Raw genomic sequence first — 15,633 nt, 5'->3', positions numbered from 1 at the left:
TTTTTCCCATCCATCCATCCATCCATCCATCCAAAAAATGAATCTCTCTGTCTTCAAAAGAAATGTATGGAATTTGGGATCCCTGGGTGACTCAACAGTTTAGCACCTGCTTTCGGCCCAGGGTGTGATCCTGGAGACCCGGGATGGAGTCCCATAGCAGGCTCCCTGCATGGAGCCTGCTTCTCCCTCTCTCTCTCTCTTCTCTTCTCTCCCTCCCTCCCTCCCTCCCCCCCCCCGTCTCTCATGAATAAATAAATAAAATCTTAAAAAAAAGAGAAACGTATGAACTCTCCAATAATTATAATGATCCTTGAGGAACACAAATCTACTAGGGGAGATAAACTGTGTTTGCAAATCATTTTAAGTGTCTGAATAATACCCAAAACCAAATGTTACGAGGTTCAAAGGACGAAGATGACAATTCATCTAGTCTCTGAAAGATGGAGAAGATCTGATGTTCATTCCAGACAGAAGGAACAACATGAGCCTAAGGCTTGAGTTAGCAGAGTTTTGTAATATCAAAACAGAGATTCTAGCAGAAATGCATAATAATTGTGAAAAATTAAATTAAAACCAAGTTGAAAAAATAGAGTGTAAAAAAAAATCTTTCATTACTGCTCACTTACTCTTTCCACAGGGAAATCCTCTCTTCAAAGGTAATAACCATAAACTGCTATAAATTTTCCCAGACTCCTTTCTATCCTACTAAACCAAAACATTAAAATGATTTGATGAGAAAGATACTAAAACTCATTTTTCGAAGAAGTAGGTTAAGTACTTTCTTTGGGTTAAGAAATTCTTTAAGTGAATGTTCCATCACATTTTGTTATCATGGAGCTGTTGACTTAAACTGATGTAAAAGAACTCAATTCAGTTTTGTAAATAGCTCTCATTTTTAGGGGGTCATTTTAACCAGAACTGGAAGGAAGCCAGAGGTGAGTACTCATACATTAGGGGGATGAAAAGATTTCACTCACAACAGAAAGTCCCACATACTTCAATGAGTACTTAGATCTTCACCAGATTTTTTGATATACTATAAATTTTTTTTTGTCTCCAACAGAAGGCGAATTTTACTTTAATAATGGAATATTGACGAAATTGTCAAAGGCTTAAGAGAAATCAGATGTATTTCTCCTCTACAACAGTGCTTTTTAAATAAACTAAATGATTTTTTTTTTTTTAGCCGCTCGAATCTAATAGAATGGCCGACTGAATTTATTTAAGCCTCTTTCTTTCACATTTACATGACAAAATCAAATTTCTGAAAGAACATGTTCTAGAGCATATGTGGGGAACTCAAGTTACATGGATGCAGGACACTTACCCCAAACTGCCATGAAAACAGCAAAGAATACAGTGGCTCCATTATCAAAGAGGTGGGTTACCTGGGAACATTATGAATCATAGTTAAACTAGTTTCTCATATACCAAGTTTCAATTCACAGTTTTTCAAAATAAAAATAAATGAATTTTGCGATGTTTCTTTGGGATATTTTCCTTTTGGATCATAATCAAGGAGGACGTTCCTCCAATTATGAAGTTGTTTGGGTATGTAAGGAGGATCTGTTCCCTTTACGTAGGTATCATCAAGTTGAACATAAATTTATCAACAGCCCCAATACTGCTAAGAATTTTCTTTGATGCCCCATAAAAACTATTATACATGGACATATGTATATTATATACTTTTACTTAAGACTAGGAAGGTATTATTGCTGCTTTAAAGGCTTCTGATTTCTATTTTTAATGCCTCATTTATTCACTTGGAAAACCTGGCTATCTTGTCTGTGTAGTTTTGAACAAACACTTTCTGGGCTACCCTCTGGATTTTAGTATTACAAAGAAGAGAGAGTAGACCATTAACAAAATCCACTTCCACCTTTATTAAAGCCTCAGGTAATCACTGTATTTACCTATTACATATAACACAAAGACAGCTAGCAAATACTTTATTGCCAGATAATATATTCTATCACAAACACCACAGCAGAAAGCTATTTGTCCTGCAAAACTGCCATGGTCATTTCTGCCTCCAGGATAAATCACACCGTGTCATGCCAAATTGAAATGATGACTGATACATTCATTTTTTTTAAATTTATTTTTTATTGGTGTTCAATTTACTAACATACAGAATAACCCCCAGTGCCCGTCACCCATTCACTCCCACCCCCCGCCCTCCTCCCCTTCTACCACCCCTAGTTCGTTTCCCAGAGTTAGCAGTCTTTACCTTCTGTCTCCCTTTCTGATATTTCCCACACATTTCTTCTCCCTTCCCTTATATTCCCTTTCACTATTATTTATATTCCCCAAATGAATGAGAACATATAATGTTTGTCCTTCTCCGACTGACTTACTTCACTCAGCATAATACCCTCCAGTTCCATCCACGTTGAAGCAAATGGTGGGTATTTGTCATTTCTAATAGCTGAGTAATATTCCATTGTATACATAAAAGATACATTCATAAAGCATAATCTTTTTTGGGTACTTTATAGCTCTCTATAAAATATACTTTACTGTCCCTTGGAGAATGTGCCAACTATAAACAGGTATTTTCCTTTTATATCAGAGTGTGAAGTATTTCAAAATTTTCCAAAAGTTCTTCTTTTTCTTTGAACATAGGAGAGATAAGCAGCATTAAAATACCTCATGTATACAAAAGGCAAAAGCCAATATTTCGTATGCTAGAGGGGAGTGTTAAATGGTATATTGCATATCATATAACACACTGAGCATTAAATCAAGCCTGAGATTTCCAGTGGTATGTGGCTGGTGTGCACTCTCTATTAGGGTATTTATAGGGTGTTGGTGGAAGTTGTAGCTTGTGCCATCAGATTAGATTCTGGAATCAGTTGTAGTGGTCATTGTTTTTGGCTGTTCACATTGTCTTTCTCCTTCTTCCTGGTAATAGATGCCTCTCATGTAGGTCCCTATGGGCATGTTGCTCAAAGAGAACCAATTAGAGTCCTTTCCTGGGACTGATAAACAAACATCTGGAGAGGGACATTTTTCTGCTGCAGTTACTTGGGAATATTTGAATCAGGAGGGGGGTGAGTCAGTAAGGATTTTTGGTTCCTACTAAAACGGTACGTTAAAATAGCCTGATGGCTCCCTTTGCCAAAATCAACCCTAGAGAAGCAGACAACAGATTCTGGGAACCAAAAAAACACAAAAACAAAGACCCTAAGGAACCCCAGGGGAGGTGGAAAGTTGCCTTGAACTGGTGTGTGTGTGTGTGTGTGTGTGTGTGTGTGTAGGAAGTGGTGGTATACAGGGAGAGTTAGTGGCAGTTCTCTAGCAGAGTGGAAGCTTATCATGGAACAAAACATAAGTTCTACTCTAGCCTCTCCCTCCATGGTCATTGGATATGTCTCCCATCAAATCAGCTGCAGCTGGTTCTTGGAGTAATATCAAGGATGCTCAGAGTTCTGACTGGCTGAGGAGAAAAGGAGATGCTCCCTGGCCAGCTGGCATTCTCTCCTCAGCCCAGGTCCTCTTAGACTCCAGGACTGGTAGATTGCAGTCAGGGGACAGTGGCTCCGCCCAATTCTGTTTTGTTCTAGGCAGGTTTAAAAACGAAACTCTGACCAAAAAAGTCCTCTGGAAAAGTCAGCGCACAGTGGTGCCCGGGACAAACTGTCCTCTCCTTTCTGTAAATTCACCAGGACTGACAACTGAGGGCCTGGCCTCTGACCGTTACTCAAAAGTGGTTGACACCTCCAGGGGATAGGCATGCACAGGCCAACATAATGAAGTATTTGGGGAGGACAGCGGACTCCAAAGAATTCCAAACTAGGCAACATCAATGTTCTGAAACTGACATTCTGTAACAGCAGATCAAGCATTTTTAAAAAGCATACAAATTTGCTTAAGGAGATAAAGAAGACAGAAATCTCATATTGTGGCAATCGGTAGCCACCTTCCCTATCATGTGACAAGAACCTGTCTGCAGAAGGGTCATGCAGACAGAAAGCCAAAGAGCGACATCTTGGAGGACCAGTTTAGGCCTGGAGGCTCTTGTTCTCAGTGTGAGCTATTTTAGTATATTTTCCAGTGAAATGAGCCAATAAGTCCTTTCTGCTTAAGCCAATTTAAGTTGGGTTTCTGATCTTGCAAATGTAATGGCCGGAACTAAAGCATTCCTGACCAGCAGAACAGCCATTGATTAGAGTGATCTGGGCTCTGACTTGATCCAATATTCCTATGTATCCTCAGTCCTATGAAATTGGTTTGGCATTTCTAATAAATGCTTCTAAAGGAAACACTATAGACCTTCAATTCTTTCATTCTGAGACTTTTTCAGTTTTCATTTTACTAAATTTTTTAAGGCAAGACCAAATCTAAAATCAGGAATCCAAACTTCTTGTAGCCTCAGTATGGCACAATGATATGTTTTGCAGTCAGATAAATCAAGGCCTAGCTACTTACTACTGTGTGACCATGGATGACTAATTTTTACCTCTGAGTAAAATAAGAGTAATAACATCTATCTTGAAGTTGTTGTAAGAATTAGAAATAAAAATGTAGGTTGCCTAGATACTTTTATATCTACGGCCCAGCTATTATTATAATTAATACTGTTCTAGATCTTACGTTCAGTAGAATAACTGTTCAACTAGCTCCTATAAAATCGGAGCACTCTGAACTATCTATGATGAACCTTTCAGGGAATCATCACAGATCTCCTAAAAAGAAAACTTCACTCAAGTCCTATCTTTTCATGTAAAAAACAAATACCCTTAAACAACAATAACAATAAAAGACTGGCTTTCTGAGATTTCCCTCAAAGCAGAACTTTTGCACCTGGGTCATTCAAGCTTAACTCATGATCTTTAAACAAAATTATATTACTGACCAAACTCTTGATTCTCATCAGATCTGTACTTCCTAAGCTCATTCTGTTAAATTTGTCCTCACTCACTCAGATCTGTATGTTCTCCAAAGGTAGGGAGAGTATTTTGTGTCTTTTTGGTCCCTTGCAAGCACTTATCTAAATCTTTCGAATATCACAGCTGGCTGCTGTGGTTTGGGTTCCACCCATATAGACTGGCCACTTGCAGTGCTATAGACATCATGGATGGGCGGCCTCCTGGGCTGTCTATCAAATGTTTTCTCATTTAAAACAAAACTCTGCTATGCCAATAGTATAATCAGATAGATCCAAACTGCAGGGATTGCAGACATTCAGTAAAGTCTGAAATGTATCTGAAATCTGAGCAAGTCAACATGTAGTAGTCTTGGAAAAGTCTTTAGCAGCCCATACTCAGCTATCGCTTTGTATTAGTGACACTGCCCATAAGTAAAAAATAAGGAATTCGATGAATGAGTCTAAAATTTTAATAAAGTAAGGCCTAACATGATAAAAACATGCAATAACATATAATAGATGTAATGATGCTATGTATTTGTTTTTTTTCAAAGGACTTTTCCATATATGTACTATCTTCTCTGGTCTTCATGACATGCCATGGGGCAGAGAAGGCAGGTATCATCACTGCCTGCATTTTAGAGATGAGAGAGCTCAGCCTCAAAGAGACTGTCTGTGCACACGGTCAAGGAGGCAAGTAGCTGAAGTAGTCTTGAATCTAATTTTTTTTTTTTTTTTGACAACAACAATAATGAAGGAGGAAAGTCATGGCAGCTCTCATTGACTAAGAGCTTACCATCTGCCAAGCACTTTGCTCTGTACACATTTTATCTCACTTCTTATAACAATCATATGAAACAGGTATCACATTCTCCATCTTACAGATAAGAAAACTGCGGCTCAGAGGTAAATAACTTGTTCTGGGGCTGACAAGTGGTAAAGAGCAGAGTCAAGATCTGAGTCTTTCTCTGACTCTACCAACTGCACTCTTTGCAGTATGTACACTGTAGCTTCCTGTGATGACAATCAGAGCTAATACATTTAAAGTACATATACAGTAAAAAAATATATATATACATATATTTGAATTAGAACACCAAGTGATAGAGGTAACTTTCTCCTACAATATAAACTTGAGAATCAAAGACCAGAAATGACAAAAACAATACAGCTACCCTCTGTTCCTCATGAAAATACATGAAAAATTCAATCTACCCAGAATGCTGTAGATTTGAAATTACCTTGGCATAAACGCAGCTGTCTGACAGCCTCATGAATGGACAGTATTTATCGCACACAGGACACATGATGATATCTGTAGCTTGGCAGACTTCTTTACTGGAAAACAGAACAGAAAGGACTGCTTTTTAATGATAGCAGAGCATGTTTCCCCCTCCAATTTCACCAGAATCCTTAACCACTAAATAATATCCAGTAGATTAGATTTTTGTCTTTAGAAGCTTCCTAGTCATATCTGTTATTAATGTAAACAAGTGCCTGCACATTTTAATAATTTGATAAACCTACTCATTTATGAGGCTGTTTCTTGGCTTTACATATTAATAAGTTAAACTCTGAAAATACAGGAATCAAAACACTGGATGTTTTGCCCTAAATTATACAAAAGTCATTCACAACATTGCACAGATTTGAAGCAATTTCATACTGAACTGTAGGAACAGTCAGGTACCTAAAAGTGCCTGCCTCAATCTCTATGTGCATGATAAGTGAAAAGTAATAATGGAGGGATAAATAAAAATATGACGCATTAGTTCTAGGGGAAAACTACATTCCTATTTAACAATTTTACCAGAAAGTAAAATATTTTTGCAGGTGGGAGAATCAATCAACCACTTTTACTTTTGCAATCACTTCTAAAAGGCACATTTATTATTTATGATCATTGTCCAGCCTGGCAATAAAATCTCTGTGACTGCCTTAAACTGTATCTGGTGAGAGAGCTGAGATAATAATCCTCAATAGTGAATCATTCTCAAGGCCCCAACAAGTTGGTATGATGTCTTTCTGGCTTAGGTTTAAAGGGTCCTTGTCAAACACAGAATTCATAAAAAGGACTGTCAACCCACCATTTTTGCAGGATTAGCAGAAAAAGGTAAAAAGTCAGAGAAAGAGAGCCACTTTTAGCCAGCGAAGGAAAGCCATTTTTCCATGGACACAGAGTGGCCTATAAGTCCATAAAGGTAAACTCTGCTTTCTTGGTAACTGAAGACAACAGCCACACTGGCAATGGATGGAAGATCTAGTGAATTGAACCTCCTGAATTCTTCCCAGGAGGGACTGAGAAGGAAGTGAGGAGGAAAAGTGGGCCCACATATGGGAAGATCCCCCAAAGCACCATCACCCATTTCTAAATAGAAGCAAAGGCAGGCTTACCCAGAGCTCCCCCTACCTGACTTGGCAGTGATCCAGAGTGATGACTCCATACAAAAAGACGAACAGTCCAATGAAGGCAGCTGGGAAGAGCATGCCAGTGTACCAGCCCAACCAGGCAAAATACAACCCAATCTTCTCTCCAAAGTACCGCCTGTTTAAGACATGAGAGCCTTGCATATCATAGTGAAGTGTTTAGAGTTTAGGCATTGTAATACTTTGCTCAATCATTTTACTTTGTAGCAGCCTTGATGATAAATAATGCATCCAAGAGAAGAGAGCGCTTGACCAAATTAAGGTTGTGGGCTTAAATTTCTTCTTCTTTTATTATATATCAGAAACAGAATGAGCCCTTCCATAAAAGAACATGATTATACACAAGCTTGTTCTCAGAACACAGAATAAACCCATGCCCATTCAGGAAGATACAACACTTAATACAGAACCAGGAGAATTTGAAACATGAGAGACAACACATAATCTCATCTTTGCCGTTTTTGAGGGTATGCTTGTTTGTAGCACATGTATTGTGATTACACATATCTTTAAAAATAGGAAACAAAGTTATTGTGAAGAACTTTAAGCACCCCTTTCAAGATTTCATAGCTTTCTAAGATGTTTACAATGATATGATCACAAGATATTAGAAACTCTAATTATGGAGATTCAACATGAGTCGATACTGAGAGCAACTTTTCCTTTTAAGTGATGATTTTTCACGTTTCAACATCTACCTCAACAAATACTTCTCTGAGATTAACTAGTCTGCGTAGTCCCCTGCAGTCTGCAAAGTTTACAAGTATCCAGGGAATTCCTTGAATTTCTTTTCCAAACACCATTAGTAATATAATTATTATATTATTAATATAATATAGTAATTAATATAATTAACATATAATATATTAATATATAATATATATATTAATATATATAATATATTAATATAATATATTAATTAATAATAATTAATATATTATTCTAACTTATGTTAGAATGTAACCCAAATTGCACTTTCTATGCCTCTCAAAAGCTTTATTTCATTAGTTGGAGGTTAATTCTTTTTAGTCTAATATAAGAATATTCTAATTATTTTTTTCATTCTCATTCTAAACACAAGTTGTTTTGACCACCAGTTTCCAAATACTGGCTTCTGCTTTCCTCTTAGAATGTCCAGTAGTCCCTAAAAGCTCCTTAAAGATGGGGTAAAGATGATTTATTTATCCTCTCTTTCACTGTGTCCCAGAAGAAATTTTCTACTCTTGGAAGACTTTTCCAACAGACATTCAAATATGCAGATACATTCTTTCATTCATTCCACATATAAAACAACACCTTCCCTGTGGCAAATATTGTGCTAGGAGCTGAGGATACAATGATGAGCAAAGTAAGGTTGGTCCCTGCTCTTGTGCAGCTCACAGGATGACAGAGGATACAGATGTCAATCAATTAAAGAAATAAGTTTACAATTAGAATACTGGGAAAAGGGCTACAAAAGTAGAGGAATACAATTCCACAACGACATAAACCAAGACCATGTGACCACCCTAGTTAGGGAAGACTTCTCTGAGGAGGTGAGGAGGACCTGAGCCAAAGGCAGACACTCAACCACTGAGCCATCCAGGTACCCCCTGATCCTTGTCTTGGGAGAATGGGAAAATCCTAAGAGAGTTTTAACATTCAAGGGACATAATTAGATTTATATTCCAAAGAGATCACTCTGTCTGAGGGTAGAGAATAAACTGGAAGGGGCCAGGGTGGGAAAGAGGGAAACCAAGTATGGGACAACAGCTATAGTTCAGATTATTAGGTGAAGGACATAGTATGACAGAGGAGGTCCTGGGATGTGGCCAGAATTGAGAGACATGGGGGAAACAAAATCTATAGGACAAGAGCTATTTAAGAGATGAGATTCCCTAGATATCCACAACTTCATTCTACTCAAATATTGCTTATGCTTTTCATTTCCCTTCCATTTAGCCAATACAAATCCTACTCTCTTCCAGGCTCAGCTCTACAGAGCTTTCTACAGAGGCACCAACCCATACCTATCCTTTCCATTTTTCCAAACTCTTATGAAATTTATCACCCTGGAGCACCTGGATTGCTCAGTCAGTTAGGCGTCTGCCTTTGGCTTGGGTTGTGATCCCAGGGACCTGGGATGGAGCCTCACATCGGGCTCCCTGCTCAGTGGGGAGTCTGCCTCTCTCTCTCTCCATCTCTCTCTGTTCCTCCCCCTACTCATGCTCTCTCTCAAGTAAATAAATAAAATCTTTAAAAAAATCATCTCTGGAAGGTATCATTGGTTGCCTGATCCAACCCCCAATCTCCATTAACAAAACAACTTATCACCTCCATCACACATTTTACCTAATTGTGCATAGTCTTGTATTGTTTTCTATTTGTTTCAAATATGCAGAAACTGTTTTCCTGAAGAAAACTGAGTTTCTCAGAGACTATTGTCTTTGGCAATAGTATTTAGCATCATACTAGAAACACAATGGGCAGTTAATACTCATTGACAAACTGCAAAGTCTTAAAATACTGTCAGGGAGGGCAGATATTTTGTTGCAGTAATTCTCTAATTTTTAATCAGTGTAATCCTGCAATATTGGGACCGAGGCTGGGAAGACCCCTGTGTTAGCATGTATTGAGACTCATCAAAAGAAAATGATCTTATCTCAGAAAATATTTTCCACTCACCCTGATCATCTGGATCATTTGTTACTAACACAAAAAGCAGTACACATTTCGTCAATGACCTTGAGTAACAACAGGAGTAAATGCTTAGTAACAATGACTCTGGCAGGAAGAATGATGGCCCGGGGAGACAAAATGTAAAGTGAGATGTCTTACTACTTCATTTTCCTCTGGGCTCATTTTAAAAAAGATTTTAAGATCTTTTTAAAGATTAAAAAGATTTTATTTATTCGAGAAAGAGCAAGAGAGAGAGAGAGAATGCATGAGGGAGGGGTTGGGGCAGAGGGAGAAGGACAGACTCCCTGCTGAGCAGGGAGCCCATGGTGGGGCTTGATCCCAGTACCCTGATATCATGACCTGAGCTGAAGGTAGATGGCTAACCAACCAAGCCACCCAGGCGCCCCAGTTCTGGGTTCATCTTTTAAGGGCACTAGTGAAAGTAAAGCAAATCCAGCTAGTCTAGGAAACGAGACATGATTTTCTTTCATATAAGGAATCCACAAAGTGTGGATTATTGCTACCCAATCTTAATGATCAGTCTCTAAATAATAAGACATCAGAGTATAAGGCTGCCATAGCAGAAAGTTGGACATAAATAGTTGAATAAAAAATATACTTCCACTGTACAATTATCAGAGGTTAAAAGCTGATAGGCTAATTTGACTTGCAGAATTAAAACAATCTTGAAAGGTTGTTAGTGGAAAATTACAATAAGCCTGTAATGTATTAGAATGACAGAACTCCATTTTTCCTACTTACACAGATAGTAACAGATATTCCATTTGTCACTAATATATGCAAGCACATCACCTTTCTGCAATTACCGATAGTTTGTCAATAAGGGTCATAGATGACCCGCTCCTTATAAAGTCCTGTTGGGGGGGGGAGCTGAGCTGACCTCACAGGCTCCTTCCTAAGGCCTTTTTGGAGGAAGCCCCATCCTTATCAGAGTGAGGTCTAGTTTCCTAAGAATGACCCATGTCCTCTGATGAGTTGCCTTCTTGAGATGAAGCCAGATTTGAGTAAGAGCTGTGTAACTCCGAGTTTCATCTTGTCCCAGCCGACAGTCTGCCCTAATCGTTCTGTGCAAGTTTAATGTTTGCAGCTGGTTAAGAACTCACCTTACAAGATCCAAAGGCTGGTATTTATACCACACGCCCCAGGAAGCCCAGCACTCATAGAGCAGATGTCGGTGGTTTTCCGCTCCATGAGTTCTAATGGAGTTTTTACTTCTGTAACTTCCCTGGGATAAAAACACAACTGCCAGTGAGGTTATACCCAAAAAAGCCATAAAGAAAAGCTGATAGTAATACTAGTCTCTTACGGCAGAAGTAACAATAGGGGTAATTTAAAGAAGAAATGGATCCACACTACTGAAAGGAAAGCGGTTATCGTGGACACAATCTTGGTGATGCTCCCATGATTGTAAAAAGAACATGCTTGCTAGGAATCAGGCAGGTTTGAATGGATTCAAATTCAGCTCTGCTACTTTTTATGTAGAAGGTCTTAAACTCTCTGAGCCTCAGATTCTTGGTTCATAATGGAACTAATACTATGTGCCTTATTAGGTTTCTTTCATGGTTTAAGTGAATAGAGTGTCTTGCCTAAAGGTCATGCCCAAGACATAGCTCTCTTTTCCGTTTGTCTCAAGACAGAGTACTTGGTAAATAGCCATAGCTGTACACTTGCCTTCTCTACACAAAGCCCCTAAAATATAAAAGCTGGATGTAACCTCAAAGTTACAATTCAAATCCAATTCAACCATCTCAGGGAACAAATGAGGAGACCAAGGGCCAGACAAGCAGAGGTTTTTTTTTCCTGAGTTCAAGTTAGTGGCAATGCTAGTTTCACAAACAGAAAAAGTACTCTCTAGAAGTGGACTAATTTTTAACATTAACCTGAGAAGTTCTTTCTTAGTGGAAGGTGAACAAGGCTGAGCAACTAACTCAGGTTCTAGTTTCAGCTCAAACAACAACTCACACAGGAACTAAACGGGGCTAACCTTTCTCTAAATCACTGGTTAAATTTTTAACATGAAACAAGGGGAACAGTATCTGCCCTTCTTGCTTTTATGCCTCTGAAGGTTATTATGATGTTAAATAATATAATTAAGTTAAACTGAGAGGAAAGAGTCAATAGACGGATTTTGTTACTGTTGCTGCTGTTACTAATTTGGAAGGTTTCTTCTTAGAGAACACGGGGCTTTGTTGAGATATGAAAGCCAAAGAGAAGAGGCCTTGAGCTACTCTGTGGGGTTTTAGAGCTGCATCTTCTCAGACATCCTCCTACCTGCCAACTTCTCACCAAACAGATACTTCTGCTTACCTACCATTGCTCAGACACCGCCCTCACCAAGGGGAAGGGCTGGGCTGTGGGAGGATGCAGTTGTCACTGAAACATTTTTTTGAGAATGCCAGCTAATAACTACAGGAAGCCACATGATGTTTTTTGGGGGGGAGCAGAGTGATCTGTCTTTAGAGTTCAAAAATAACCTATGTGTGGCTTTAGAAAAACTTTGGGTCAAAATGTTTGCTTTTGTCATATGAAAAGGATCATTCCAAAAATGCTTCAGGGGAGTCTGTGAATAGCGTCTTGGGCCAAAGCTTCTAGTTTTCTTACTGAATAAGATTTGTAAAATTCTACATTACCTTTGTATCCTTGTGGTGTTTAAAACAACAGAAACAGCACTGTAAGCAACCCCCCCCCCAAAAAAAAAAATAAAGGTATGCTTTGGAAAGAGTTGCCATTTGGGAACTGCTGGAGCTGTTCTCCAAGGTTTATTGGCAAACTGTTCACATTTTTTTTTTCTAACAGAAGACTTTTGGAACTCACTCCTAGGAGTTCCAGCCTAGCTATTTGTGGGATCCTACAGTGCATGGGCTACGAGAGTCATTGTTGTGCTCTATGCATCACACAGTAACTGATACAAAGTAGAGGCTCAATACCAAATACCATGAAGATGACAACGATCTTTCACCAATCATGAGGACTATGTCCCTTAAAATCTATGTGTAAAAGAGAATTCTGAGTTAAATAACCCAAGATTGAATGCGGACAACAGAGTTAAGGGTAATCACAGGTACATTTACTAAAGTCCTCATATAAGACAAAAATCATGTAGCAAATAAAAAGAATAACAAAATTTACATATCTTAAATGAGCAATAATAGGCAAAATACTCTTCATTTCCATTCATCACCCTTTGGGTACCAGAGACTTTTCAAGATGGCTCCTTCCTACTCTAAGGAATCACCATAGATTTCTTTGTTGCAGAGACTATGTATTTCAGGAACATTTTCCTCATGGGTCTGGTACCTCATGCAAATTTTCAATGCTTCTTTAATTTTATGACTTTGAGTCCCCTCAGCAATTCCTCTGGATTTGTGCTCATTGACTCTTGATTAAGTATTCTTACAATTACATAAAACAGATATATAGAAATAAATCTATGCTGGAGGAGTGATGTCACAATGCAAATAGGCCCTCCCTAATTATCTATTGAACAAATTAAATTCATTCTGAACAAATGTCATATCAGCAAACTCAACTGATGACTATTCCCAGAGCTGATTTAATAACAAGAAATTGACAGAGGAGGAGGAAAAGCAGGACAATACCTCATGCAGAGGAAATGCAGCTTCATAGGAGCCATTGGTAAGCAAACGATTCAGACCTAAAACAACAAACAAAGAAATTCAGTTTGAATTAATATTGAGTCTGACTCCTCATTCAAGATGAACGTAAGGGTGGTACTTTTTAGAGAAAACAATCTAGGCTTCCAAAAGTGATTCAAACCCAGCTGGGGACCCCAACAGTTTAGAAAGTTTCCTAGCTATCTGCTAGGAAATTGGACTCAAGCACTGGGAAATTAGATTTTCAAATAGAAACAAAACAGTGAAGCATACCTAGTATAGTGCCTGGCACAGAGATGGGAATATACTGAGAAAAGTAGATGAATCTATCATATAAAAAAAAGTTATTTTCTACCAAGAGCTCTTTTTATAATTTTCATCCAGAAGCTTCAATGTGGATAAATCTAATCCTTCTGCATTGGACTAGTGGTATGATTTTGAAAAAGTCACCTTGTCCTCAGACCTCAATTATCTCATACATAAAATGGGGAAGAGGTGTTGGATATGTGGAATTTTTTTTTTAGAGACATCATGTATCACAAGGGAGGGAAGGGCAGAGGGAGACACAGAGAGAGAATCTTAAGCAGGCTCCATGTTGGGCGTGGAGCCTGATGCAGGGCTCAACCTCACGACCTGACTGAGGTTAGGACCTGAGCTGAAATCAAGAGTTGGATATTTAATCAACTGAGCCAATTTGTGCCCTGGATATGTGGATTATTTTAAAAAGAGCTTTATTGAGGCCTAACTGATATACCATAAATGGCACAGATTTAAAGCACAGAATTCGGGAAGATCTGACTTCTATATGCACACCTGAAACCATCAGCACATCAAGATAGTGGACATATTCATACCCCAAAGTTTTATCATGCCACTTTGTAACTGCATTCCTCTCTACACCATCTCCAAGGCAGACACTGATTTGCATTGTCATTATCAGTTTGCATTTTCTAGAGTTTTATATAAATGGTATTATAGAGCATTACTCTTTTTTATCTGAATTCTTTCACTCGGGATAATTATTTTGAGATTTATCCATGTTGTAACTCTTTTTTTTTATTGCTTGGCATTCCATCATATGGATATATAACTATTTATCTATTCCCCTTGATGTTTGTTTCCTGTCTTGAGCTATTACAAATAATGCCACTGTGAGCATTCATTTAGAAGTCTTTGTATGGATATCTGCTTTTATCTCTTTTGGGAAAATACTGAGAAGTGGAATAACTAGATCATATGGTGGATATATATTTAACATTATTTGCCATCTGCATATCTTCTCTTGTGAAATATCTGTTCAAATCTTATGCCATTAATTTTATTATTGTGTTATGATTTTAATATATTCTACATATTTTTCATTAGACATATGCTTTGATTTTTTTTCTCATAGGATGTGGATTCTCTTTTCATTCTCTTAAAAATATACTTCAGAGAGTAAAAGCCTTAATTTTGATGAAGCCCAATTTATCCTTTTTTTTTTTTTTTTTACAAACAGTATTTAAGAAATTCCCAACTAACCCTAAGGCCACAAAGATTTTCTCCTGGAGTTTTTATAATTTTAGGTTTTATAGTTAGATCTATGATCCATTTGGATTGATTTTTATATATGGGTTCATTTTTTTTTTTTTTTGCATCTGGGTATGAATTGTTTCAGCACCATTTGTTGAAAAGAGAATCCTTTATACACTGAATTATCTGAGTCTTTGTCAAGAATCAATTGTTCACATATGTATGGCTCTACTTCTGGACTCTATTCTGTTCCACAGATCTATTTGTCTATCTTTACATCAATACTACACTCTTTTGATTACTATAGGTTTATAATAATTCTTGAAATCAAGTAGGGTTAGTCTTCCATTTGTGTTCTTTTTTTTTTTTTTTTTTCAAAGCTACTTTGGTTATTCTAGGTTATGTAATTTTATTCAGCTTGTCAATTTCCATAGACACATACACATGCACAAGATTGGGATTTTGTTTTTTTCTTTTTTAAAGATTTTATTTATTCATGAGAGACACAGAGAGTAGAGAGAGAGGCAG

At 37.8% G+C, this 15,633-nt stretch overlaps 1 protein-coding gene across 12 annotated transcripts in view; it reads right to left on the bottom strand.

Moving 5' to 3' along the window:
* Positions 1 to 15,633, bottom strand: part of ANO4 (anoctamin 4) — a 405,675-nt gene that overhangs the window by 82,388 nt on the left and 307,654 nt on the right. For all 12 annotated transcript variants that reach the window (XR_013350859.1, XM_077846039.1, XM_077846035.1 and 9 more), the window contains 5 exons: positions 13,579 to 13,634; positions 11,083 to 11,204; positions 7,284 to 7,418; positions 6,115 to 6,211; positions 1,328 to 1,388 (listed from right to left, as the gene is read on the bottom strand). Coding sequence is in view for 11 of the 12 variants with exons in the window: in XM_077846039.1 (XP_077702165.1) it covers positions 1,328 to 1,388; positions 6,115 to 6,211; positions 7,284 to 7,418; positions 11,083 to 11,204; positions 13,579 to 13,634 (471 nt within the window). In the remaining variant the exon portion in view is untranslated. The remainder of the gene's footprint in view (positions 1 to 1,327; positions 1,389 to 6,114; positions 6,212 to 7,283; positions 7,419 to 11,082; positions 11,205 to 13,578; positions 13,635 to 15,633) is intronic.

The sequence above is a fragment of the Canis aureus genome, chromosome 13 (assembly GCF_053574225.1).
Source record: "Canis aureus isolate CA01 chromosome 13, VMU_Caureus_v.1.0, whole genome shotgun sequence".
Lineage (NCBI taxonomy): Eukaryota > Metazoa > Chordata > Mammalia > Carnivora > Canidae > Canis > Canis aureus.
The sequence above is the reverse complement of the archived record's forward strand: the minus strand, read 5'-3'. Positions and strand labels throughout refer to the sequence as shown.